The 24,886-nt window shown below is 47.3% G+C and overlaps 1 protein-coding gene across 1 annotated transcript in view; it reads left to right on the forward strand.

Moving 5' to 3' along the window:
- The window catches only part of LRRC43 (leucine rich repeat containing 43), a 95,543-nt gene that overhangs the window by 58,717 nt on the left and 11,940 nt on the right, over positions 1-24,886 (forward strand). Inside the window, 1 exon segment of the mRNA XM_030218335.1 lies at positions 9,305-9,502. Coding sequence (XP_030074195.1) covers positions 9,305-9,502 — 198 coding nt within the window.

Genomic DNA, 24,886 nt, shown 5'->3' on the forward strand with positions numbered 1-24,886 from the left:
CTGCAGGCCATGCCCCTGGTGGAGCGGAACAAAACAGACGAGAAAGACTCAGACCTTGAAGCGGAGACTGGAGGACTAAAGTGAAGGTGGCCAACAGGACTCTTAGAGGTGAACTTATGTGGCATTGGGTACTGGAACACATGATTTGAATGCTAGAAGTTATGAATGTGTATAGGAGATGGGGCTTAATATTTAATTGGAAGCAGAAGGGGGGCTGGTGGGTAGGGACATGAGGCCTATGGAAAGGACGGAACCAGATTAACACAAAAGGAGAGCACCTCGAGTTGCTATCTCGGTGCCTATAAGGTGATATCCGTGGGCAGGGGAGAGAGACGTGGGAGGCAGGATTGGGGGCATAGGTGGAGGTACAAAGTTGTAGAGAATAAGGACCAGGATCGGGAGGGGGGGGAGCCCATACTCACGTGGCCTTTATTCCACCGCTACTGTAGTGGGATGTTAGAGGGAACACAGATGGAGTATGAGAGGGGACAGGGAGTGGGGAGGAGAGCGTGGGGGAGGGAGGGGAGGGGAGGAGAAGGGGGGGAAGAGTAAGCGGAAGAAGGGTGGGGGTAGGGAAATGCAGCAAACACATACTCATAGACTCACTACACTTCAGAACCACGAGCAGATGAACAGAACTTTGGAGGTAGCGAACCCCCTGGTGAATAGAGCGCTAAGGGACCAGGCGAAGGTGCAGGTGAGGCTGGGTGCCTGTGCCTTTATAAACAGACATATACACATGCGGAATAGCACCCCATTTAGTAAGCAGGGATGACAAAAGCAACTAGGATTGTATCCTGGAATGTGGGGGGCATTGTAACACCGGTCAAAAGAGCAAAAATATTACAGGCCCTGAAGAGGCATAAAGCTGATGTGGCTTGTCTCCAGGAGACAAGGCTTATGGAAGAGGAACACAAGAAGCTGCAGAGAGCTTGGGTGGGACAGGTGTTCTCCGCCTCAGGGGAGGGAAGGAAGCGGGGAGTGGCAATTCTAATTAAAAAAGGATTACCGGCGAAAGCTGAGTTACTAGTGGCAGACCCACAGGGGCGCTACGTGATGATTCACCTATGGCTCCAAAATAGGGAGTTTTTCGTGGTCTCCTTGTATGGGCCAAATGACTACTCAGCCACTTTCTTCCAAACAATTATAAAGCACTGCTCCACCCGAGCATCGCTGAAGCTGTTGATTTGTGGAGACTTTAATTTGATAGCGGACCCGGAAAGAGATACCACAAACCCTAGGGAAGCACCACAGGGGGGTAGCAAGCAGAGAGCACTCCGAACATTCATGCGCACCCTGAACCTAGTGGACACATGGAAGGCCCTGCACCCAGAAACCAGAGACTACACACACTTATCTAGGGCATATGGCACAAGTTCGAGAATAGACTATATGCTGATGGATAGCCTCGCTTTTCCCTGGGTGTGTGGGTCAGGAATTGGCCCCACAGAGATATCGGATCATGCGCTGGTGTGGACGGAGCTGGAAATACCAGAGCATTATTGGGGGGCTGGGGGATGGAGATATCCGGGTTATTTATATGGGGACAAAGAGTTCACGCAATTCCTAGCAGGTAAATGGAGGGAGTAGGAACGATTTAATCGACAGCACAAGGACCGCCCCGACCTTTATTGGATGGCCTCCAAGGCGGTCCTCTGGGGTGAAATAATAGCATATGTGCAGGCACGGAAGAAAAAACAGGCCAGGGCGATTTTACATTTGGAGACCCAGCTTTGGAAGGCCAAGCGGAACTATATAAAACCCCCGATATCTGTAAATAAAGAACGGTACCTAGCGACTCAAATGACGCTTAATGCGTTAATCCATAGCCAAACTAAAAGGTCTCTTTTATACTATAAGTGCAACCTGCAGCGGTTTGGAAACAAAACAGGCGCGCTTCTAGCGCGGGGGGTGAAAACGGTAGGCCCTGGAAGAGTGATAACGGCAATGAAAGACCCCCCAGGGAGTAATTAAAAATAATAGCGAAGAAATAGGGAAGATTTTTCATGCATACTTTAGCATGCTTTATAATGAGCAGACACCAGTGAGCCCGGCCAATTTGTCAGATTATTTGGGGCGGGTAGGGCTCCCGAAACTCCAGCAGCAACACATAGACCTGTTAAATCAACCCATTAGCGGCAAAGAGTTACAAGACACTATTAAATCCTTAGCTCTGAGCTCGGCCCCAGGACCAGATGGTTTCATGGGAGAATACTTTAAATCACTACCTAAGGACGGGTTGGAAGCGCTAGGGGGCTACCTGGAACAGATAGTCGAGGACAAGAAACTCCCCCCATACGCGAACGAAGCGCTGATCACACTGATCCCTAAGCCAGGAAAGGATTGGGCATACCTGGGTTCTTACCGACCCATCTCTTTGATTAATGTAGATGTGAAAATCTTGGCGCGGATATTGGCTGCACGCCTGGGGCACCTATTACCGGAGCTTATTGGTGAGGAGCAAGTGGGCTTCGTACGGAACAGACAGGCGGGCAGTAACGTCTGACGCCTCTTACTGGCAATGGCACAATGCCACCATCAGCAAAGCGCTGCAGTGATCCTCAGCCTGGATGCTGAAAAGGCGTTCGATAGGGTGAACTGGGGGTACTTGTTTGGGCTCTTGAACTATATGGGAGTACATAGCTGGTTTGGAGACGTGATAACAGCTTTGTATAGTGACACTAAAGCAGCAGTATTAGTGAATGGGGTAAGAGGAGAACTCTTCCAGATACATCGGGGGACAAGACAGGGGTGCCCGCTCTCCCCCTTCTCTTCATTCTAGCGATGGAGCCATTACTCCGTGTCCTGAGAGGAGATGAGGGGGTGTGGGGGGTGCCCTTGAAGGGAGGAATCGTTAAAGCCCTGGCTTTTGCAGACGATCTGCTGGTAGTGACTCGGGAGCCTGAACGTTCAATACCTCGGATACTGGAGGTGATTAAGGAATATGGGGAGCACTCGGGTTACACACTCAACATTCAAAAGTCCAAGGCGTTAGAGATCTTGTCAGGGAATAGCATGCAACATAAGATACAATTACCTATAGAGTGGGAACAAGAGACAATCAAGTATCTAGGAGTCCACATACCACGAGACCTCTCCCTAGTGTATACCTTGAATGTGAGGAAGTTGTTGAATGATACGAAAATGAGCTTGCAAATGTGGCAGGGCCTCCCTATATCATTATTGGGTAGAATAGCCCTATATAACATGGTGGTAGTCCCCAAGTGGCTATATGTGTTCCAGACCTTGCCACTATATCTGACCACAGCTGATGAGAAAAGATTAAACAAGATCTTACAGACCTTTTTGTGGAACAAGAAAAAACCCAGAACAGCCTTGTCTAATCTGCATCTCCCGGTGGAGTTTGGAGGCATGGGGTTGCTGAATCTGCGCCATATGACAATATCCAGCGGCCTGAGACACTTAAATGACTGGCTAAGGGGCACACAGTACTTTACTCCATCCCGATTGGAACTACCAGAAACTGAGCAGACACACATAAGTTACTTGCTACACAGACGCAGCAAGGAAGAAACTAGCTTGTTGGGCAAGGCGCAGCTTCTGCCGACAGCGCAGGCAGTCTGGTATTGGCTCTGTCGGCACCACCGATTCTCACCGCGTATCATTCCATACCTCCCAATCTGTGGCAACCCGGAATTCCAGCAGTGTCAGATCTACACAGTGTTTGCTCGATGGAAAGAGAAAGGCCTGGAATACGTACTGCAGGCCATAGATACAGAAGGATGGCCTAAACCGTGGGCAGCACTCCAGGCTCAATTTTCCTTAAGCTCAGCGGATTGGTTTCATTACCATCAACTAAAGCACTATATAGACAGCCTCCCGATAGAAGCGCTAGCAGAAGATGTGTAAGAAGAACTAAGTTTGGCGCTCTCTTTGGGGGCACAGCACAAAGTGCCACTAACATTCTATCACAGACATCTTAAGGACATGGCAAAAGAACCGGATTTTGGAAAACTATCCAAGCTGTGGAGCGAGGAATTGGGGGCAGAAATCACCATTGCATTACTGCGGGAACACCTGGTTGGATACCGCAGAAACACGGACCAAGCGAATTATTGGTAAATACAATTTAAGTTCACACTGAGAGCATATGTGCCTCCCAGGCGGGCATTTCACATGGGAGTATCACCAGATGGGGCATGCCCTAAATGTGCAGCGGAAGGTACAACGGTGGGTCATATGTTTTGGACCTGTCCGCGGATTCGGAAGTTCTGGAAGGACCTGACCAAGCAGGTGGCCGTTATTTGGAATGTAAGCTGGCAGATAGATGCTCGGCTGCTTTTCGGCTACCTGCGAATTTCCAGCGCCACTCCGAGGAGATGCCGAGCCTTTACCATCCGAGCAGTGATGGTGGCGAAGAAAACAATATTGTTGGCATGGCTGGCCGCGGAGGGCCCAACGATATCCCAGTGGAGAGGACAGATGATCTACCTGTTGCGCATGGAAAGATCTAGCTTGTGAACCTGGAGACTATTGGGCATCAAGTCTTTTTGGAATTGCTGGACGCCGTTTTGGCTTACGTTGACACCCTATGCTAGGGGGCACCTAATGAATATGTAACAAAAATGTGTAACAACTGCTACCAAACTAGCTGAAGTGTGAAGTCTGGGACTAAAGACTGCAAGAGGGCGGGGGGAGGGGGGTTGTTTGATAGGGAGGGAGAAGAGGGGGGCAAAGTATAGGGGGAGAAAATGTAAAAAGTTACTGGAGAGAAGTTTAGGCAGACTAGGCAGCTGCAAGCTTATTGTTGACGTATGAAAAGTAATGAGCTGTGTTGTTAACAGCATTAAGATTACTGAGTTAGATAACTAAGTAGAAACACATGTATGCTAATGATGTTTTATGATTTCTCCAATAAAAATTATTGAACCATAAATAAAATAAAGATTAGCTGGAGCTGAGGTGATAGGAGAGGGCAGTGACTGCTTCAGTAATAAGGACAGCTGGATCTTTTCTTGCTTCTTTGTTTTTGTTTTTTATTTTCCTTTCAGTTATTATTGAAGCCATTGTAAATCACTTTGATTTGTTTCTGAGTAGAGTGGTACAGCAAGCTTTTAAATAAACAAACATACACTACTACTACGTATCATTTCTATAGCGCTACTAGATGTGCGCAGCGCTGTACACTTGAACATGAAGAGACAGTCCCTGCTCGACAGAGCTTACAATCTAATTAGGACAGACAAACAGGACAAATAAGAGGATAAGGAAATTACTAAGGTGGGGATGATAAAATAAGGGTAGTGAACAAGTGAGTAAGGGTTAGGAGTTAAAAGCAGCATCAAAAAGGTGGGCTTTTAGCTTAGATTTGAAGATGGCCAGAGATGGAGCTTGACGGACTGGCTCAGGAAGTTTATTCGAGGCATATAGTGCAGCAAGATAAAAGGAATGGAGTCTGGAGTTAGCGTTGGAGGAGAAGGGTGCAGATAAGAGAGATTTAACATAGTGGTAGAGAAGAGATTTGAAACACTGGAGGACAGAGTAGAAGGGTCAATAGCCTGAAGATTTCTAAATGTATTGGCTAAGATTGGACGGGACTGGGGAAGAGGGGTTTAAGTGTTACACATGTATAACCAACTCCAATATACTAATATTAGGAGACATCAACCTTCATTTAGAAGACACAAACTCTATTAACGCACAGGAGTGTAAGGAATTCCTCCATTTATGGGATCTTAACTGGCCACAAACGCAAGCAACCCACATTAAAAGGCACACACTCGATCTCATCTCACACAAACTTTCAACAGACCAGACCTTAACAATAACAGATATTAAATGGACAGAAACACCCTGGTCCGATCACTACAAACTAAACCTATCCCTACACTGGCAGAAAAAAGGTCCACAAAGACTACAAGAACACACATCCTACAGCACAAGAGGTCAAGCAGTTACTAATACATTTTGGCAACTGATGTACAATAACGATTTGACAACACAATTGGACTCCATATACTACCATGCAGAATGGGATAAAAGATGCAAAAGTATACTTGATGAAATAGCACCCTTACGAACAAGAACCTCACATAAACATAACTCGATACCACGATTCAACAGGGAACTGAAAAAACTAAAAACACAATCCAGGAAACTCGAATGAGCATGGAGAAAAACAAAAGAGGAACATACATACAACGCATGGAAATATATACAAAGAAAATACAAATAAGCAATAAGACAGACCAAAAGATCATACTATAAAACTAAAATAGGAACTGTTTACAAAGACACGAAGAAACTATACCAACTTGTGAACAAACTCCTAGATACCAACTTGGTCACTACAACGAATACAGACATCCCACCTGCAGATAAACTTGCCAAGTATTTCAATGAAAAAATTGTAAACCTACGCAACACGCTACCTCAGGACAACATCGACATCGAAAACTTACTTAATGAGCTGGACCCAACCTCTGGAGCATACCTGGCTGACCAAACCTGGTCAAACTTTGCCCTCCTGACCGTCGAATCAGTTATCCAGGCAATCAGCAGGTTCTCCAACTCTCACTGTAAACTAGATACCTGTCCCAGCTACCTAATGAAATCCGCTCCTGATCGCTTCATAGCAGACCTCACATCCCACCTAAATTACATGCTCCAATGAGATCTTTTCCCTAAGGAACACGGCAATATCCTACTCACCCCGATACCAAAAGATACCATGAAAAAAATAAATGAAATCACTATCGTCCAGTAGCGTCCATCCCACTGGTAGTCAAACTGATGGAAAGCATGGTAACCAAACAACTTACAGATTATATAAGCAAATTCTCAATATTATACGAATCACAGTCAGGATTTCGCCCCCTCCATAGCACCGAAACAGTACTGCTCACTCTCCTAGCCAAATTCAAGCAAGAAATAGCAATAGGCAAAAACATCCTCCTCCTCCAATTCGATATGTCGAGTGCATTCGACATGGTAAACCAGAATATATTATTAAGACTACTAGATAAGTTCGGGATTGGTGGAAACATACTCAGCTGGATCAAGGGCTTCCTAACCACAAGAGCATATCAAGTAAAATCAAACTCAAATATATCATCACCGTGGAAAGCAGACTGTGGTGTACCACAAGGATCACTGCTATCACCGACCCTCTTCAACCTAATGATGACCCCACTAGCCAAGTCCTTATCCAACCAAGGCCTTAACCCTTTCATCTATGCAGACAATGTCATAATATACATTCCTTACAAAACTAAACTGACGGAAATCACCAACGAAATCAAGCTCAGCTTGAACATCATGGACTCATGGGCAAATGCATTTCATCTAAAAAACACATTGTCTCATCCTTTCATCCCAACACAACGTGGACAACCCCACAAGCATCGACATCCCAGATTACACCCTTCCTATCTCAGACAGCCTGAAAATCCTCGGCGTCATATTAGACCGCAACTTAACACTGGAGAGCCAAGTGAAATCCACAACAAAGAAAATGTTCCACTTAATGTGGAAACTCAAACGCGTGAAACAATTCTTCCTGAGGGAAACATTTTGCAACCTGATACAATCAATGGTAATAAGCCATGTAGACTACTGCAATGGAATCTATGCAGGATGCAAAGAACAAACCTTAAGGAAACTTCAGACCGCACAAAACATGGCAGCTAGGCTTATATTTGGAAAAACGCGATTTGATAGCGCAAAACCCCTCTGCGAAAAATTACACTGGCTCCCAATCAAAGAACGCATTGCCTTCAAAATTTGCACCATGGTTCACAAAATTATCTATGGTGAAGCCCCTGGATACATGACAGACCTAATCGACCTACCAACCAGAAACACATTCGAATCAACACAAACACATCTAAATCTACATTACCAAAGCTGTAAAGGACTTAAATACAAATCTACCTACGCATCCAGCTTTTCCTACATAAGCACACAACTGTAGAACGCATTACCAAAAGCCTTGAAAACGACATATGACCACTTAAATTTCCGGAAAATAATTAAAGCAAACCTGTTTAAAAAGACATACCCTACTGATCCAACGTCCTACTGATCCAACATAAATGCCTGACATTGGCCACACAACAAAACTAAAGCATGTAATGGACATAACACAACTCTTCCGCTTTACGATTCCTAATGTGGCTGTACCACATGAACTTTATCGTACCACAACATCACATTGTATTTGTTCACACCGGAGTCGGCAAATGCCTCTCCGGTACTATGTAAGCCACACTGAGCCTAGAAATAGGTGGGAAAATGTGGGATACTTAGCCTTCCAAAGTTCCATAGGTTTCTATGGAACTTTGGAAGGCTAAGTGCTTTGAAAATATGCCTCCAGGCACCAATCTGCCACGCACCCTAAAGCTTCACTGAACTGAGAGACCCAGAACAGGAGCTGCCAATAGATGAGCCCAGGAGTTTGTGAGAGACCATCCATCCGCATGCTGGAGATAGAGAATACTGACTGACTAAGGAGCATTCCATCCTATAAGACACTGCAGTTCAGTGATCTCTATCTCCACCTGCTGGTAGATGGTCACAACCCACTAGTCTCTGTATTCATCTGCTGCTGACACGGAATTGCTTATTGCAGGATGCGCTCAGGCATCCTGCGGTTAAGTTCCAAATCAGTACACGCTAACTGCAAGCTAAAAAAAAAAAAAAAAAAAACTACTGTCATTTTTGTTGGAAGGGTTAAAGAATGGGTGGTCCTGCGCTACTCAGCGCAGCTACATTACCACACACTATCTGGTTAGTGCAGGATTAGCGTGAGCCCTCACCACCTACAAAATAGGTGTCAACAAGTGCACATGCGTTCATTTTTTTATTATTTTTTAATGCCAACATTTGCACGTGGCCATTAACACAAAAATTGGAAAAACTGGCCATTTCACTGCTACAGTAAAAAATGGTCTTACTGCACAGGAAAACCCCACACAAGGGCGCACTAAGGCCACTTTTTACCTCAACTTAGTAAAAGGACCCCTAGGGTTTTTTTTTGTTTTGTGTTTTCATGATCTGTTCCTTTGAAGTATTAAGAAGATATAAGTTCTCATTTAAGAAAACTGATACCGACTGCCGAGAAAGGGAAGGGATTTTAGCCTATGATTGTATCGATTAGGTACTTGAACAAAACTATACTGCTGATCTCAGAGGCATTTTTTCCTTCCTTTCTTTGCTAACCAACAATATTTAAGTGAAGAGTGATTGTTTGGTTATCAGTTTTAACTTCACATCCCTCTTATGCACGACATAAATGTATGTATGGGATAGGATGCACAATATGAAGGATGTATTTGGGTTCTAGGACACTAAGGCTGATGCTAAGCAGAAAAAGAAAAAGCTTCTGGGTGAACTTCGGCATGACCCACCGGTCCTGAAAAGCCTGGGATCCGTCCATGTGCCACTGGAGTCACTGGTGTCAGATCCACACCTGGAGACGGTGTGTAACTTTGGGGTTCTGCTTATATCGCCACCACAAAGACTATCAACCCCAAAGGCAAAGGTGAGATGCAATCCCGTTTCTTTCATCTGATAGCATGAAACACCCCACAGACTTGACCCTGGCAAAAACCAGACCATAGCCCATTCTTGAATTGATGTAAGACAGGTAATCAGTTTATTCAGGTAGGTAAGCCAGCTGCACATCATCTGTGTAGATGTAGGACTGAGTGTCCATTGACCGAATCAGCTCGGCTAGTGGCAAACCAGTTTAGGATCGGCTGGGGAAAAAAAAAGACTCCAATGGCAACTTCAGGAGCTGGAACTGAGGACAGTGAGAGGCAGATTTTTACGGTATGGAGCCCGCAAATTACAAGACATATTAGGATAGGCTGGAGTGAGTTTAATGGCAACTCCAATAGGTGTAACATAAGGACAGAGCTGGGTAGACTTCTATGGTCCATGTCCCAGAAGCACCAAAGAGACTCGTGATCAAGCATATAATATCACACTCGTTGATTTTAATCATGAACTGATAATGAGTGTGACTGTTGGGCAGACTGGATGGACCGTTCAGGTCTTTAGCTGCCACCACTTACTGTGTTACTATGTAAGATTTGAAACTTTCAGGCCAGTTTCCAAATGGTGTTATACATTCATCAATCAAAGCACAACTCTGCTGTCAGTGTATTTTCAGCCACTATAAAGATAGATGTATATGCAGGCTACTAGTAACTGCTCTACCACTATCTGTGCAGCGGAGGGGTGAAGGGAAGCTGGCACCAAAATATTATCCATTTACCCCCTCATTCTATAATCTTGTGTGTACATTTTCACCCTTACCCCAAGATTCTATACATGACACTCAAAATTGCACACAGCGCCCAATTTCTGTGCACAATTTAATTGTATAGCAAACCAATTAATGCTGATAATTGGGTGCTAATAATCAATTATTGGTGCTAATTGGCAATTAGAATTTACACATGCATCTTGCTAGGCATAAGTACATAAGTATTGCCATACTGGGGCAGACCGAAGGTCCATCAAGCCCAGCATCCTGTTTTCAACAATAGCCAATCCAGGTCACAAGTACCTGGATCCTTGAGGGCAAACTCAGAGTCAGGGGCATATCTGTAATGGGGCCACGGGGGCCAGGGCCCCCGTAGATTTGGCCCTGGACCCCCCTACCAACGTTCCTCACAACCCCCCCTCCCACCGCCAACCTGCCGTCGCCTACCTGTGCTGGCGGTGGACCCCAACCCCCACCAGCCGAAGCTGTCGTCCTTCGTTTGTTTTGTTCTTTCTGAGTCTGACTTGTCTCTGACGTCCTGCACACGTCCTGCACGTTGTGTATGTGCAGGACGTCAGAGACGAGTCAGACTCAGAACAAAGGACAACGGCTTCTGCTGGCGGGGGTTGGGGTCCCCCGCCAGCACAGGTAAACGACAGCGGGCGGGGGTCGAGAGGGTCATCGGGTGGGCGACAGTTGGAGGTGGTTCTGGCGGCGGGCAGGGTGGCGGCAATGGCGTCGGAGGTCGCCGGAGGGGGGGCTAAAATGTGCCCCCTCACCCCTACCAGCGGTCCAGATATGCCCCTGCTCAGAGGGTATGTTTCTAAACATTTAAACGAGGGTGGGGGTGACAAGGGAATTCAGAAAGTTACCCCCAAAATAAACATGATGGCAGAGGGAAAAGTCATCTAAACATAGAAAAACACCTAAACTCACTAAGCATATGGAAAGCAATGAGCACAAATGCTTGCAGTCTAAGTAAAAAGGTTCAAAGCTTGCAAACCCTGATGTTTGAAGAAAACTTGGATATTGTTGCTATTACAGAAACGTGGTTCCATGATTCACAAGAATGGGATATGACCATACCAGGCTATAATCTTTTTTAGGAAGGATAGAGGGGGCCGAGGAGGTGGAGGAGTGGCACTGTATATGAGAGACAATATCAGAGCAGCTGAAATGCGGGAACCTGGGGAAAGGAAGAAGCTTTATGGATCATCCTGGAAAGAGAAGATGGAACCTGTATCCACATGGAGGTTATCTACAAACTTCCGGCACAGAGAAGCTAGACAAGGATCTGATAGAAGATATTAAAAAGATTGGTATGAAAGGGCAGGTGCTACTGTTGGGAGATTTCAACTTGTCTGATGTGGATTGGAACGTCCTGTCTGCAGATTTGGAAAGAAGTAGGGAGACTGGACGCCTGTCAAAGTGCCTTGCTCAAATGGTGACAGAACCCATGAGGGAAGGGTTGACGCTGGTTCTAGTGCTCACGAATGGAGGAAGCATTTCCAATATCTAGATGGGTGCCCATCTATGTAATAGTGATCATCACACAATATGGTTTGATATAAGGGCAAAGGCAGAATGCGGACACACAAATCTCAAAGTACTGGATTTCAGACATACTGATTTTGATAAAATGGGGAAATATCTGAAGAAGGAGCTGTTGGCATGGGAAGGCGTAGGATAAGTGGAAAATCAATGGTCAAAGCTAAAGGCTGCTATAAATATGGCAACTGATCTTTACCCAAGGAAAGTAAACAAAAACAAGAGAAACAAGAAGCCTAAATAGTTCTCCAAACGAGTAGCTGAAAAAAATAAGAGCAAAAGAGGCTTACTTTACACAACCTGTACAGAATTACCCCCTTAGTGAAAACATTCAGATACTACATAGATAGTTGATAGATTTAGTGTAGGACAGACAGACAGTGATGGCCATGCTGACTACATTAGACATATGTGCCAGCGTTTAGTAACTTAGTAGATGATGGCAGATAAAGACCTGAACAGTCCATCCAGTCTGCCAAAGTCACACTCATTATCAATTCATGATTAAACCAACAATGAATGTGGTATAAAATACTTGATCCTGGTCTTTGCTTGCTATTTCTGGGACACAGACCACAGAAGCTTTCTCCAGCCCAACCTAAATTGTCTTGCCATATACAGGACACAGACTGTAGAAGTCTGTCCGTCACTGTCCTCACATTCCAACTACTGGATTTGCCATCAAAGTCCACTCCAGCCTTTCCCAATCTGCTTTATCATGTACAGGACACAGACCATATCAGTCTGCCCAACCCTGGCCTTAATTCTTCACAGCTGGAGTCTCAACACATCAACACACATGCAGTCATTTAAGTTTTGTTTTTTTTATACCATCCATTTTCTAATTAGGGATCTTGTGTGTTCATCCCACACCTTTTTGAATTCAGTCACTGTTTTTTTCTCCACCACCTCCACCACTACTGAAAATTGGCCCAGTTATTTATTTTGATAACGTTTCTAGTATTAGGTGCCCAGAATAGTGAAGAGGATAGACATTTGGAGGGGCATTTTCGATACGATGTCCAAATCCAAATTGAGACATTTTGTTGAAAATGTCTCAATCCAACGTCTAGCACACAGCCATAATCAAACTAGAAAAATGTCTAAAGTTCTGGTTCAATTATGGCTTTGAGCTAAACGTTTTCAGACTGAACATGTTGATCTGTAAGCATTACTACTGAACTAGCCAAACAGACATCCCAGTAGTGCAAAGGAACAGCCTAGTGGTCAGTGCAATGGACTTATTTATTTATTGCATTTGTATCCCACATTTTCCCACCTCTTTGCAGGCTCAATGTGGCTTACAATATAACAAGAATGGTGGAAATAGATTAGAAAATTGGCATTAGTGTAACATAAGGATATTGGGTAATATGATAATAGTATAACTCGGTAGTACTATAACAAGCAGATATTGTAAGACAGTTCTGAATCTATGTTGCGTAGTTGTGTAAATTCACATTTGTTGATCTTTGTGGTATGCTTTATTAAAGAGATACAGTGGGGGAAATAAGTATTTGATCCCTTGCTGATTTTGTAAGTTTGCCCACTGACAAAGACATGAGCAGCCCATAATTGAAGGGTAGGTTACTGGTAACAGTGAGAGATAGCACATCACAAATTAAATCCGGAAAATCACATTGTGGAAAGTATATGAATTTATTTGCATTCTGCAGAGGGAAATAAGTATTTGATCCCTCTGGCAAACAAGACCTAATACTTGGTGGCAAAACCCTTGTTGGCAAGCACAGCGGTCAGACGTCTTCTGTAGTTGATGATGAGGTTTGCACACATGTCAGGAGGAATTTTGGTCTACTCCTCTTTGCAGATCATCTCTAAATCATTAAGAGTTCTGGGCTGTCGCTTGGCAACTCGCAGCTTCAGCTCCCTCCATAAGTTTTCAATGGGATTAAGGTCTGGTGACTGGCTAGGCCACTCCATGACCCTAATGTGCTTCTTCCTGAGCCACTCCTTTGTTGCCTTGGCTGTATGTTTTGGGTCATTGTCGTGCTGGAAAACCCAGCCACGACCCATTTTTAAGGCCCTGGCGGAGGGAAGGAGGTTGTCACTCAGAATTGTACGGTACATGGCCCCATCCATTCTCCCATTGATGCGGTGAAGTAGTCCTGTGCCCTTAGCAGAGAAACACCCCCAAAACATAACATTTCCACCTCCATGCTTGACAGTGGGGACGGTGTTCTTTGGGTCATAGGCAGCATTTCTCTTCCTCCAAACACGGCGAGTTGAGTTCATGCCAAAGAGCTCAATTTTTGTCTCATCTGACCACAGCACCTTCTCCCAATCACTCTCGGCATCATCCAGGTGTTCACTGGCAAACTTCAGACGGGCCGTCACATGTGCCTTCCGGAGCAGGGGGACCTTGCGGGCACTGCAGGATTGCAATCCGTTATGTCGTAATGTGTTACCAATGGTTTTCGTGGTGACAGTGGTCCCAGCTGCCTTGAGATCATTGACAAGTTCCCCCCTTGTAGTTGTAGGCTGATTTCTAACCTTCCTCATGATCAAGGATACCCCACGAGGTGAGATTTTGCGTGGAGCCCCAGATCTTTGTCGATTGACAGTCATTTTGTACTTCTTCCATTTTCTTACTATGGCACCAACAGTTGTCTCCTTCTCGCCCAGCGTCTTACTGATGGTTTTGTAGCCCATTCCAGCCTTGTGCAGGTGTATGATCTTGTCCCTGACATCCTTAGACAGCTCCTTGCTCTTGGCCATTTTGTAGAGGTTAGAGTCTGACTGATTCACTGAGTCTGTGGACAGGTGTCTTTCATACAGGTGACCATTGCCGACAGCTGTCTGTCATGCAGGTAACGAGTTGATTTGGAGCATCTACCTGGTCTGTAGGGGCCAGATCTCTTACTGGTTGGTGGGGGATCAAATACTTATTTCCCTCTGCAGAATGCAAATAAATTCATATACTTTCCACAATGTGATTTTCCGGATTTAATTTGTGATGTGCTATCTCTCACTGTTACCAATAACCTACCCTTCAATTATGGGCTGCTCATGTCTTTGTCAGTGGGCAAACTTACAAAATCAGCAAGGGATCAAATACTTATTTCCCCCACTGTAGGTCTTCAGTAGTTTGCGGAAGTTAAGTTCACATAAAGGGACCCAGGTACAAATCCCTCCTAAATCACTTCATATTATATGGCGAGTCCTCCAAGAACAGACTGCCAGGTTACCTGAGATTATGTATTAGCAGGGTTCAATTTGTTAAATTATTGAAAACTTACCTATTTGAACATGCATGGAATTGATATTATTTGCTGATCAGCTGGAATACTGTATTATTTTGTTTATATGTGTATTTGTTTTATTTTAATTGTGTATGTTGATTTTGTTACCTACCTAATTGTAGGCGGGATAGAAATTTTTAAATAAATAAACAGAGAAAACCTACTGTACGTAAAAGCTCCACCACTACAATATTCCCCCAGGGTTGTAGGTACAGGAGGTATTTCTACATTCCAGGAGGGATCACATATTTAAACTGAATTTACAAACTAGGAATTGAACCTGGGTCCTGGTTCACCATTCACTGCACTGATCACTAGGATACTCCATTCACTTGTTTGCTGCTTTCTTAGGAATGACCATAATATCTGGAGCTGTCATAGAGCCTGGTATCTACTGTCACATATTTGGGGGTGGGAGGGGGTCAGTGACCAGCTGGTCAGTTAGAGCACCTTTTCTAACTTAATTGTGGCTGAAACAGGTCTAGATAAGAACCTATTTCTTTTCTTCCCTGGACCTTTTATTCTGTTCACTTATCACAGAAAAATGTCCAGATTGCAAGCCTGCCCAAGTCTCGCCCAAAACAGGACTCCAATGCACCAGCAGACGAACTCAGTGAAAAATGTGCCAATTCTGCCTTTTCAAAAATCATAATTTAAACATTTTGGCGAGAAAAACATCCATTTGGCGCTTTGTGACACTTTCTTTTGAAAATGAGTGCCGTAGAACAAACGGATAATGAGAATGACTACAAGGCCCTTCCAGTTTGCTCATTTTCTCCTCCTGCAGCAGTTCTGTAGACCAATGTTTCCCAAGTCCAGACCTGGAGTACCCCTTGCCAGACAGGTTTTCAGGATATCCACAATGAATATGCATGAACTTGATTTGCACGCATTTTCTCCATTATATGCAAATCTCTTTCATGCATATGTATTGTGCATATTCTGAAAACCTGACTGGCAAGGGGTATTCCAGGACCGAACTTGGGAACCACTGCTGTAGACCCCACTTGATCTCCTTTTCTGTCCTCTCCAGGGCTGTAATTAGGGGTGAGCAAGGAAAGTGACCACCTAGCCCCTTGAGGGTAGAAAGTGACTGAACAGCAAACATGGAGAAGCAGAAGATAAAAAGCCAGGTAGATTCCTACCCATTAGGCTGGGGGAGAGAAGGGAAGAGGGCTGGGAATCAGAGTGGAGGAAGTGAAGGGAGAGAGAACTGGGGTGAGGGAAGACAAAAATATGTCTGCCTGGTTAATTACAGTTTTAGTCCTCCCTTCCCCACTAATCCTTTTTACCCCAGGCAGTCTTGAATTCCAGTGCAGCCCATGCCCTATTGCCTCCATTGGGAGACTGTTCCTTACAGTTACCTCCATTTTTATAAAGAGATATTTTTACATGTTACCCCTGAGTCTCTCACATTTTTTCAGCATAATGTCATGACCCCTTGTACTGGGATTTCTTTTCCACTGTAACCTGCTTCAGAAAAATGATCCAGCCGTATAGGTGGTAAGAGACACAAATGGGCGGAGGCCCGGATCAGCCAAGAGGGGTGGACTGAGGAGAGATTAGGGGGGTGGGGTTGGATAAGGGAATGATGCAGACAGGTAGAAGCAGTTATATCAGGGATAGCAGGGGGAAGGAAGGTAGTAAAGACATGGAGTACAGTCAGGTGACCGAAGGGGAAGCCCTAGGGACGGAGAAAAGGTGATGGCATTTGAAGCATTAGTGCCCCGATGAGCAGAAGTAAGCGCAGGTGCTAGAGGCCAATAGTGCAGTACTGGTGCCCGTGTTTGCTCCCGCCTGATGATCAGAGCTGGCATGTGTAAGTAACAAAGCGCTCGCCACCTCTGAATGCAATGAGCATGCAAATGCATGCTAAAGGAGAAATTAGTTCTCACCTGCTAACTTGCTTTCCTTTAGTCCCTCCGGCCCAGCCCAGAATGTGACTGATGGGTTGTGCACACCTTCCAGCACGTGGGGACTGAGAATTCTGACTCTAGAGGGAGAGCCAGTAAGAGCCCTTGCCAGCCAGAGAAACATCCAGTATTATTGTAACAAAGCAGAAGAAGAAAATAAGAACACATTCTGTGCATTTGTGAACCTGAGCAGCCACCAGCACCATGCTGACAAAGAGTATGTTGTGCCTCATGCCTTATGTGTCTCTTGAAGCGTATGTACTGCACATTGAATTAGAATTATTATTATTATAATCATGGATTGAAAACAACATTTTTAACAGGAAACATACAAAACAGCTCTCCATGTAAAAATAAACTTTCAGATAATGAACAAACTGACAGGAAAATCCATGGGAGGGGTCTGGGCTAGTCCGGAGGGACTAAAGGAAAGCAAATTAGCAGGTAAGAACTGATTTCTCCTTCCTTAGCGTCCCTCCAGACCGGCCCAGAATATAACATGGGAAGTAAAGCAGTATCTTTAAGGGAGGGACCCTAATAAACCGGCTGTAAGAACATGTGCACCAAAACAGCATCTTGACGATTCTGCACATCCAATCTGTAATGCAAGGAAGACCAAGTCGCTGCTTTGCAGATCTCCAATGGTGGGACTAGGAAACGCTCCGCCCAATAAGTCACTTGTTCTCTGGTAGAGTGCGCCTTCACTCCATCGGGAATTGGTCTGCCGGCAATGAGGAAAGAGGAAGTTATCATCTCTTTAAGCCACCTAGAAATAGTGGGCTTGGAAGCCGCTAACCCCTTACAAGAACCCTCAATCAGGATAAACAGATGATCCGTATGCCGAAATTCTTCCGTAGCTTTTAAATAATACTTCCATATCATCAAGCTGATCAATCCATAGACTGGTGGGTTGTGTCCATCTACCAGCAGGTGGAGATAGAGAGCAATCCTTTTGCCTCCCTATATGTGGTCATGTGCTGCCGGAAACTCCCCAGTATGTTCTCTATCTCAGCAGGTGGTGGTCACACACAGCAGCAGCTCTGGCTAGGCCTCCAAGCCTAATTTTTAGGTTTTGTTGAGTGCCTGGGGTTGAGGGCTCTTCTTGAGCAAGTGCAAACCTGGTGGCGCCAGGTCCCTCCTTTTCTCCCCCTCCCGCTGGCTCCGTTTAAAAAAAAAAAAAAAAAAATTTTGAACGTCCTTAAAGGCGTTTATTTCAACGTTTATTTAAACGTTTATTGCAGCAATACTCACTGGGACACCAGGTCGTTACAGCTCGGAGCGGAAAGCAGGTAATTTTTACCTTTTTATAGCGGGCAGGGGGTTCCCCGATTGATCTCCACGTGGCATATGGCGTCGGAGGGCGAGGGCGCAAAGGGTCGCTCCCCGGATCGCTTCGGCGCTTCTAGAGGGGATGCGGGGATATTAAAATCTGATTCGCCCTTGTTGGGTGACAGTTTCGTGACCGATGAGTGTCCCGGTCCTTCCTCCGGCGTGGCGGTTTTTCCCGCCATAAACGCCCATCCCCCGCTGCTCGCCTCCGCCATCTTGGCCGGCCACGCGGCTCGGACGGCTTCTTCGTGGGCCGCCCTTGAGGGAGACATTAATGCCATGGACGCCCTTAATTTGGGCGACGGCACCAAAGCAGCTAAAGTTAAGCGCCGTTTTTCCCGCGCGGCTCCTTCGCGGAGTGTCGCGCCGGACGCCATTTTGGATGCGCAGCATGGTTCTCCCCCGCTCTTGCGAGCGCCGGTTGAGGGTGCGTCTAGGGCTGTAGCCCAGGCTGCGGAAGTGCACAGTCTGGGGGGTTTCTCCCCCGAGTTTGTCTTGCTGCTGCATCAGGCCTTCCTTATGCAAAACGCTGCCCCTGCTCCCTCGTTTGGTAAAGAGGTTGAGGTCCCCGGAGGTAAACGCCCTCGGGTTGATTCCCAGGCCTTGGAGGACTTTGTCTCCTCCGATGTAGATGAGGGCAGCGTATCTGAGTTCTCCCAACGGTCCTTTGCGGATTCCTTGGAGGAGACGGATCCCCGCTCGGTTGGAGCGGATGACCCCTCTGCAGCGCGGCTTTTTAGCTCAGAGGATTTGCCCAACCTGTTAGTGCAGGCCATGGGCATTTTGAAGATTTCCTCTCCGGAGGACGTCTCTCCCTCAGCCCCTGTTGGCTCTGCCATTATGCTGGGGACGAAACGCCCGCCTAGAACCTTCCACGTGCATGATGCTATGCACACCTTAATTTCGGCTCAATGGGATGTCCCGGAAGCGAGCCTCAAAGTGGCTAGGGCTATGTCCCGCCTCTATCCTTTGCCTGAAAGTGAACGGGAGGCCTATCTGTGGCCTACAGTGGATTCGTTAATCACTGCGGTGACTAAGAAAACGGCTTTGCCGGTGGAAGGTGGCACGGCCCTAAAGGACGCCCAAGAAGAGCCAGCTGCGCCCGACTCAGTCCCTGGAGTATCTGGGAGTTCGATTCGACACCCAAGTGGGCAGAGTGTTCCTGCCAGACAATCGGATTGTCAAACTTCAGGCTCAGGTGGACCAGTTCCTAGTAGCCTCTCCTCTTCGGGCTTGGGACTATGTGCAGCTGTTGGGCTCTATGACGGCCACGATGGAAGTAGTGCCCTGGGCCAGGGCTCATATGAGACCACTACAACACTCTCTGCTGCAGCGCTGGACTCCGATGTCGGAGGATTATGCTGTGCGCCTTCCCTTGGACCCAGCAGTGCGCAAGGCGCTGAGCTGGTGGATGCAGACAGACAAGTTGTCTGCGGGAATGCCTCTGGTGACCCCAGAGTGGATTGTCGTCACGACGGACGCCTCTTTGTCGGGCTGGGGAGCCCACTGCTTGGGAAGGACAGCGCAGGGGCTCTGGTCTCCTGCAGAGGCAAAGTGGTCTATCAACCTCCTGGAACTCAGAGCCATTCGGTTGGCGCTTTTGGAGTTCATCCCGGTACTGGCCTTGAAGCCAGTACGGGTCCTGTCGGACAATGCCACGGCTGTGGCCTATGTCAACCGCCAGGGAGGTACCAAGAGCGCCCCTCTAGCCAAGGAGGCCATGAATCTATGCCAGTGGGCGGAAGCGAACCTGGAACAGCTGTCAGCGGCCCACATTGCTGGAGTCATGAATGTCAAGGCGGACTTTCTCAGTCGCCATACCTTGGAGCCCGGAGAGTGGCAACTATCGGCTCAGGCGTTCTTGGACATCACGAAGCGCTGGGGCCAGCCGAGCCTAGATCTGATGGCGTCATCGGCCAATTGCCAAGTGCCGCGCTTTTTCAGCAGAGGACGGGACCCTCGATCCCTGGGAGTAGATGCTCTTCTCCAACAGTGGCCGACACAAGAGCTTCTCTATGTGTTCCCGCCCTGGCCCATGTTGGGCAGGGTGCTAGACCGGGTGGCCAAGCATCCGGGCCGGATAATCCTGGTGGGTCCGGATTGGCCCAGGCGTCCCTGGTATGCGGACTTGATCAGGCTCTCAGTGGACGATCCTCTGCGGCTGCCAGTGGAGCGGGGCCTGTTGCATCAGGGTCCCGTGGTGATGGAGGATCCCTCCCCCTTTGGTCTTACGGCCTGGCTATTGAGCGGCAGCGTCTGAGAAAGAAGGGCTTCTCAGACAAGGTCATCGCCACTATGCTGAGAGCGAGGAAACGCTCTACTTCTACTGCTTACGCCAGGGTTTGGCGTACCTTTGCAGCGTGGTGTGAAGCAGGCTCACTTTCTCCCTTCACTGCTCCAATTTCTTCAGTGTTGGCGTTCCTGCAAGAAGGTCTGGAGAAAGGCCTGTCGCTCAGTTCCCTTAAAGTCCAGGTAGCGGCTCTGACTTGCTTCAGGGGCCGCCTGAAGGGTGTTTCCCTGGCTTCTCAGCCAGATGTGGTGCGCTTTCTCAAAGGAGTTAATCACCTGCGCCCTCCTCTGCACTCTGTGGTGCCTGCGTGGAATCTCAACCTGGTGCTAAGAGCATTGCAGAAGCCGCCTTTTGAACCCTTGTCGAGGGCATCTCTGAAAGACCTGACGTTGAAAGCAGTCTTTTTGGTGGCTATCACTTCAGCCAGAAGAGTTTCCGAGCTCCAGGCACTCTCATGTCGAGAGCCTTTTCTGCAGTTCACTGAGGCAGGAGTGTCTATTCGCACAGTGCCTTCCTTCCTGCCCAAGATTGTTTCTCGCTTCCATGTGAATCAGCAGCTCTGTCTCCCTTCCTTTCGTAGGGAGGACTACCCAGAGGAGTACTCTGCTCTCAAATATCTGGATGTGAGACGAGTCATCATCAGATACTTGGAAGTGACCAATGATTTCTGGAAATCGGATCATCTGTTTGTCCTGTTTGCAGGTCCTCGTAAGGGTCTGCAGGCTGCTAAGCCTACAGTGGCAAGATGGGTCAAGGAAGCCATTGCAGCGGCTTATGTGGCCGCGGGGAAGATGCCGCCTATCCAGCTGAAGGCTCACTCCACAAGGGCTTAGGCGGCCTCGATGGCAGAGGCTGGGTCCGTCTCCTTGGCAGAGATATGCAAGGCGGCAACTTGGGCATCGGCCCATACATTCTCCAAGCATTACCGCTTGACTGTGGCTGCTCGGGCGGAGGCCCGGTTTGGAGCCGCAGTGTTGCGGTCAGGGATTTCAATGTCCCGCTCTGGGTGAGTACTGCTTCGGTACATCCCACCAGTCTATGGATTGATCAGCTTGATGATATGGAAGGTAAAATTATGTATCATACCTGATAATTTTCTTTCCATTAATCATAGCTGATCAATCCATAGCCCCTCCCAGATATCTGTACTGTTTATGTTCTGGTTGAATTTTAGGTTCAAGTTTAGTCTTCAGTTACTTCAGGAGGACTTCGTGTTCAAGTTTTTTCACTTGGATCCTACAAGAGTTGAGACGAGTTTGTGTAACAGTGAGCTGCTGCATTCCTCTCCCCTCCGTTTTACGGGGCTGGATTGAGACATAAATGCTGCCGGCACTCCCTCCCGCTTCGTGCGGCTGTAGGGCAGCTTTGTACCCCTCCCGCTTCGGCGGTGTTAGGGTCAGTCAGCTCCTCCCGCGGTTGCGGTTGCAGGATAAGCCAGATCCCCCCGCATCGGCGGGTGTGGTGTCCCTCCCCCGCTCCACGGGGATGAGCTGGACGGATTCCCCTCCCCCACTTGTGTGGGGATGAGCTGGGTTAATTCCCCTCCCCCGTTTCGGCGGTGGTGAGCTGGGCAGAGTGTCCCTTTGTGGGTGTAATTCTCTAAGTGCTGAGTCCTGCGGATGGAGCTTTGATATCGACATACTGAGGAGTTTCCGGCAGCACATGACCACATATAGGGAGGCAAAAGGATTGCTCTCTATCTCCACCTGCTGGTAGATGGACACAACCCACCAGTCTATGGATTGATCAGCTATGATTAATGGAAAGAAAATTATCAGGTATGATACATAATTTTACCTTCAGGACCTTCTTGACATCGAGACAGTTCAGGCAATGCTGATCCTCTGACCTAGACAATGAACTGAATACGGGCATACCACTGACTGGGACACATGAAAATGTGACAGAACCTTAGGGAGAAAAGAAGGTACTGGTCGCAACACCACCCAATCTCTGGCAAATTCCAAAAACAGAGAATGACAAGAAAGAGCCTGCAACTCCAACATTATCTTAGCCGAAGCAATGGCCACCAAAAATACCACCTTGAGTGTCTAATCCTTCAAAGTACAGGAAGGGCGGTTTCGATAGAACCAGCTTAAGATTCCATAAAGGAAAATTTATCCGAGAGGAAGGACGCAAAAGCTCTGCTCAAAAACTGAACATCTGGATGAAAAGCTACAGATTTCCCCTGAACGCATCCCCGAAAACAGGACAAGGCCACAATTTGAACGTTAAGAGAAGACAGCACCAAGCCCTTATCAAAGCCTTGTAAGAGCTCTAGATCTATGCCACCGAAGCGCGAAAAGGAGAGATACTTAAATCACACCACACTTCAAACACTGTCCAAGTCCTGATATAGTTAAGAGAAGTGGAGCAACACCAGGATCGAAGCATCGTGGACACTACACTTGCTAAGTAACCTCTCTTTGTCAATCGTGCCCGGTCAAGAGCCAAGCCGTAAGACACATTGACCCAGGTCTGTGAGGCCAGTCCGGCATCACCAAGATCATGCAACCCCTGTGCATCTCTATCTTCTGAATTAGATCACCTATCAACGGCCACGGGGTAAAGGCATAAAGAAGACCTACTGGCCAGGGTTGAAGGAGAGCATCTATCTTAGATCTTTAGATCTTTTTGGCGACTGAAGTATAGCGGCACCTTCGCATTGTTTGCAGAGGTGAAGAGATCCATGCCTAGGAGCCCCCAGCGCTCTACGACTGCCTGAAATTCTATGTCGCTGAGGGCCAACTCCCCAGGATACAGAGTATTGCGACTGAAAAAGTCTGCCTGAATATTCTCCGTTCCTGCCACGTGGGCTGCTGAAAGAGCAATCAGGTGTGATTCCGCCCAACTCATAAGTTGAGCCGTTTCCTGCTCCAACTGACGACTTCTTGTCCCTCCTTGCAAAGTCACACAGGCCACTGCCGTGGCGTTGTCTGACATGATGCAAACTGATTCATCTTTTAATAGGGGACAGAACGCTTGTAGTTGAATCACCCTGGTTTCCAAGAGATTGATCAAACAGGAGGTCTCCCCCTGCGACCAAAGACCTTGTGAATACTGTCCCCGAAGGTGCGCTCCCCAGCCCTTTAGACTGGCATCTGTCGTGACTACTATCCATTGCAGAGCATCCAGAGGCATCCTCTTGGAAAGGTTAGACGTCCAAAGCCACCAATGAAGACTGCTGTCCTGCACCAACAGTGGTAAATTTCCTTTGTAAGGAGTCCTTCTGCGGTGACCACCTGGAGAGCAGGGGCTTCTGCAGAGATCTCATGTGCGCTCTGGCCCACGGTACCTCCTCTGTCATTGCTGCCATGGAACCCAACACTTGAAGGTAATCCCTTGCACACGGTACCAATCTCTGCAGAAACTGTTCTGTGGGTTGACCACCCAACCCAGAGACTGCAGAAAACGAACCACATGATCCGTGGCTTGCACACTCTTCTGGTACGACTTCGTTCTGATAAGCCAATCATCCAGGTAAGGATGAACTAGAACTCCCTCCTTCCTGAGGGCCGCAACCACTACCACCATGACTTTCGTAAAGGTGCGAGGGGCTGTCACAAGATCGAAGGGCAATGCCCAAAAACTGAAAATGCTTGCTGAGCACAGCAAAGCGCAGAAAATGCTGATGCAGGGGTCAATTGGAATGTGCAGATAAGCCTCGGTTAGGTCTAGTACCGTCAAAACTTCTCCGGTCTGAACCACTACTATGACCAAGCAGTCTCCATACTGGAAACTGAGAGCCCGATTGACCGCTTTAAGGTCCAGAATCGGTCAGAAAGAACCCTCTCTCTTTGGAACAATGAAGTAAATGAAATACCGACCCTGCCTGAGCTCCGAAGAAGGAACTGGACAAAATTGTCTGAGGTTGAGAAGCCTTGCCAGAGTATCCCTGATGACGGCCACCTTGAGGCGAGACTGACAAGGAGACTCTAGGAAAGTATCTGAAAGAGGACACACAAATTCTAAGGCTTACCCTTTTTCGAATAACCTCCAGTACCCACTGATCGGAGGTAATCTGGGCCCACCTCCAGTAAAACTGCGCCAGGCGCGCTTCCACTGGAACTAGAGGCTGGGCCTGGAAACTTTCATTGTGTCGGACGAGCAGGAGATTGTAAAGATGATCCCGTGTCCCTGCCTCCTCTGCGAGCTCCTTGAAAGGACTGATTTCTCTGAAAAAAACCTGGACCTCTGAGCCAGAGCCGCTCTACCAGGTCTAAAGTGACGAAAATAGCGACCCCGACTCAAAAACAAACCGAGCTCAGATGCCCTAGGCCAATCCTCAGGCAGCTGCGGACCTTAGTATCTCCCA

The sequence above is a fragment of the Microcaecilia unicolor genome, chromosome 11 (genome assembly GCF_901765095.1).
Source record: "Microcaecilia unicolor chromosome 11, aMicUni1.1, whole genome shotgun sequence".
Classification (NCBI taxonomy): Eukaryota; Metazoa; Chordata; class Amphibia; order Gymnophiona; family Siphonopidae; genus Microcaecilia; species Microcaecilia unicolor.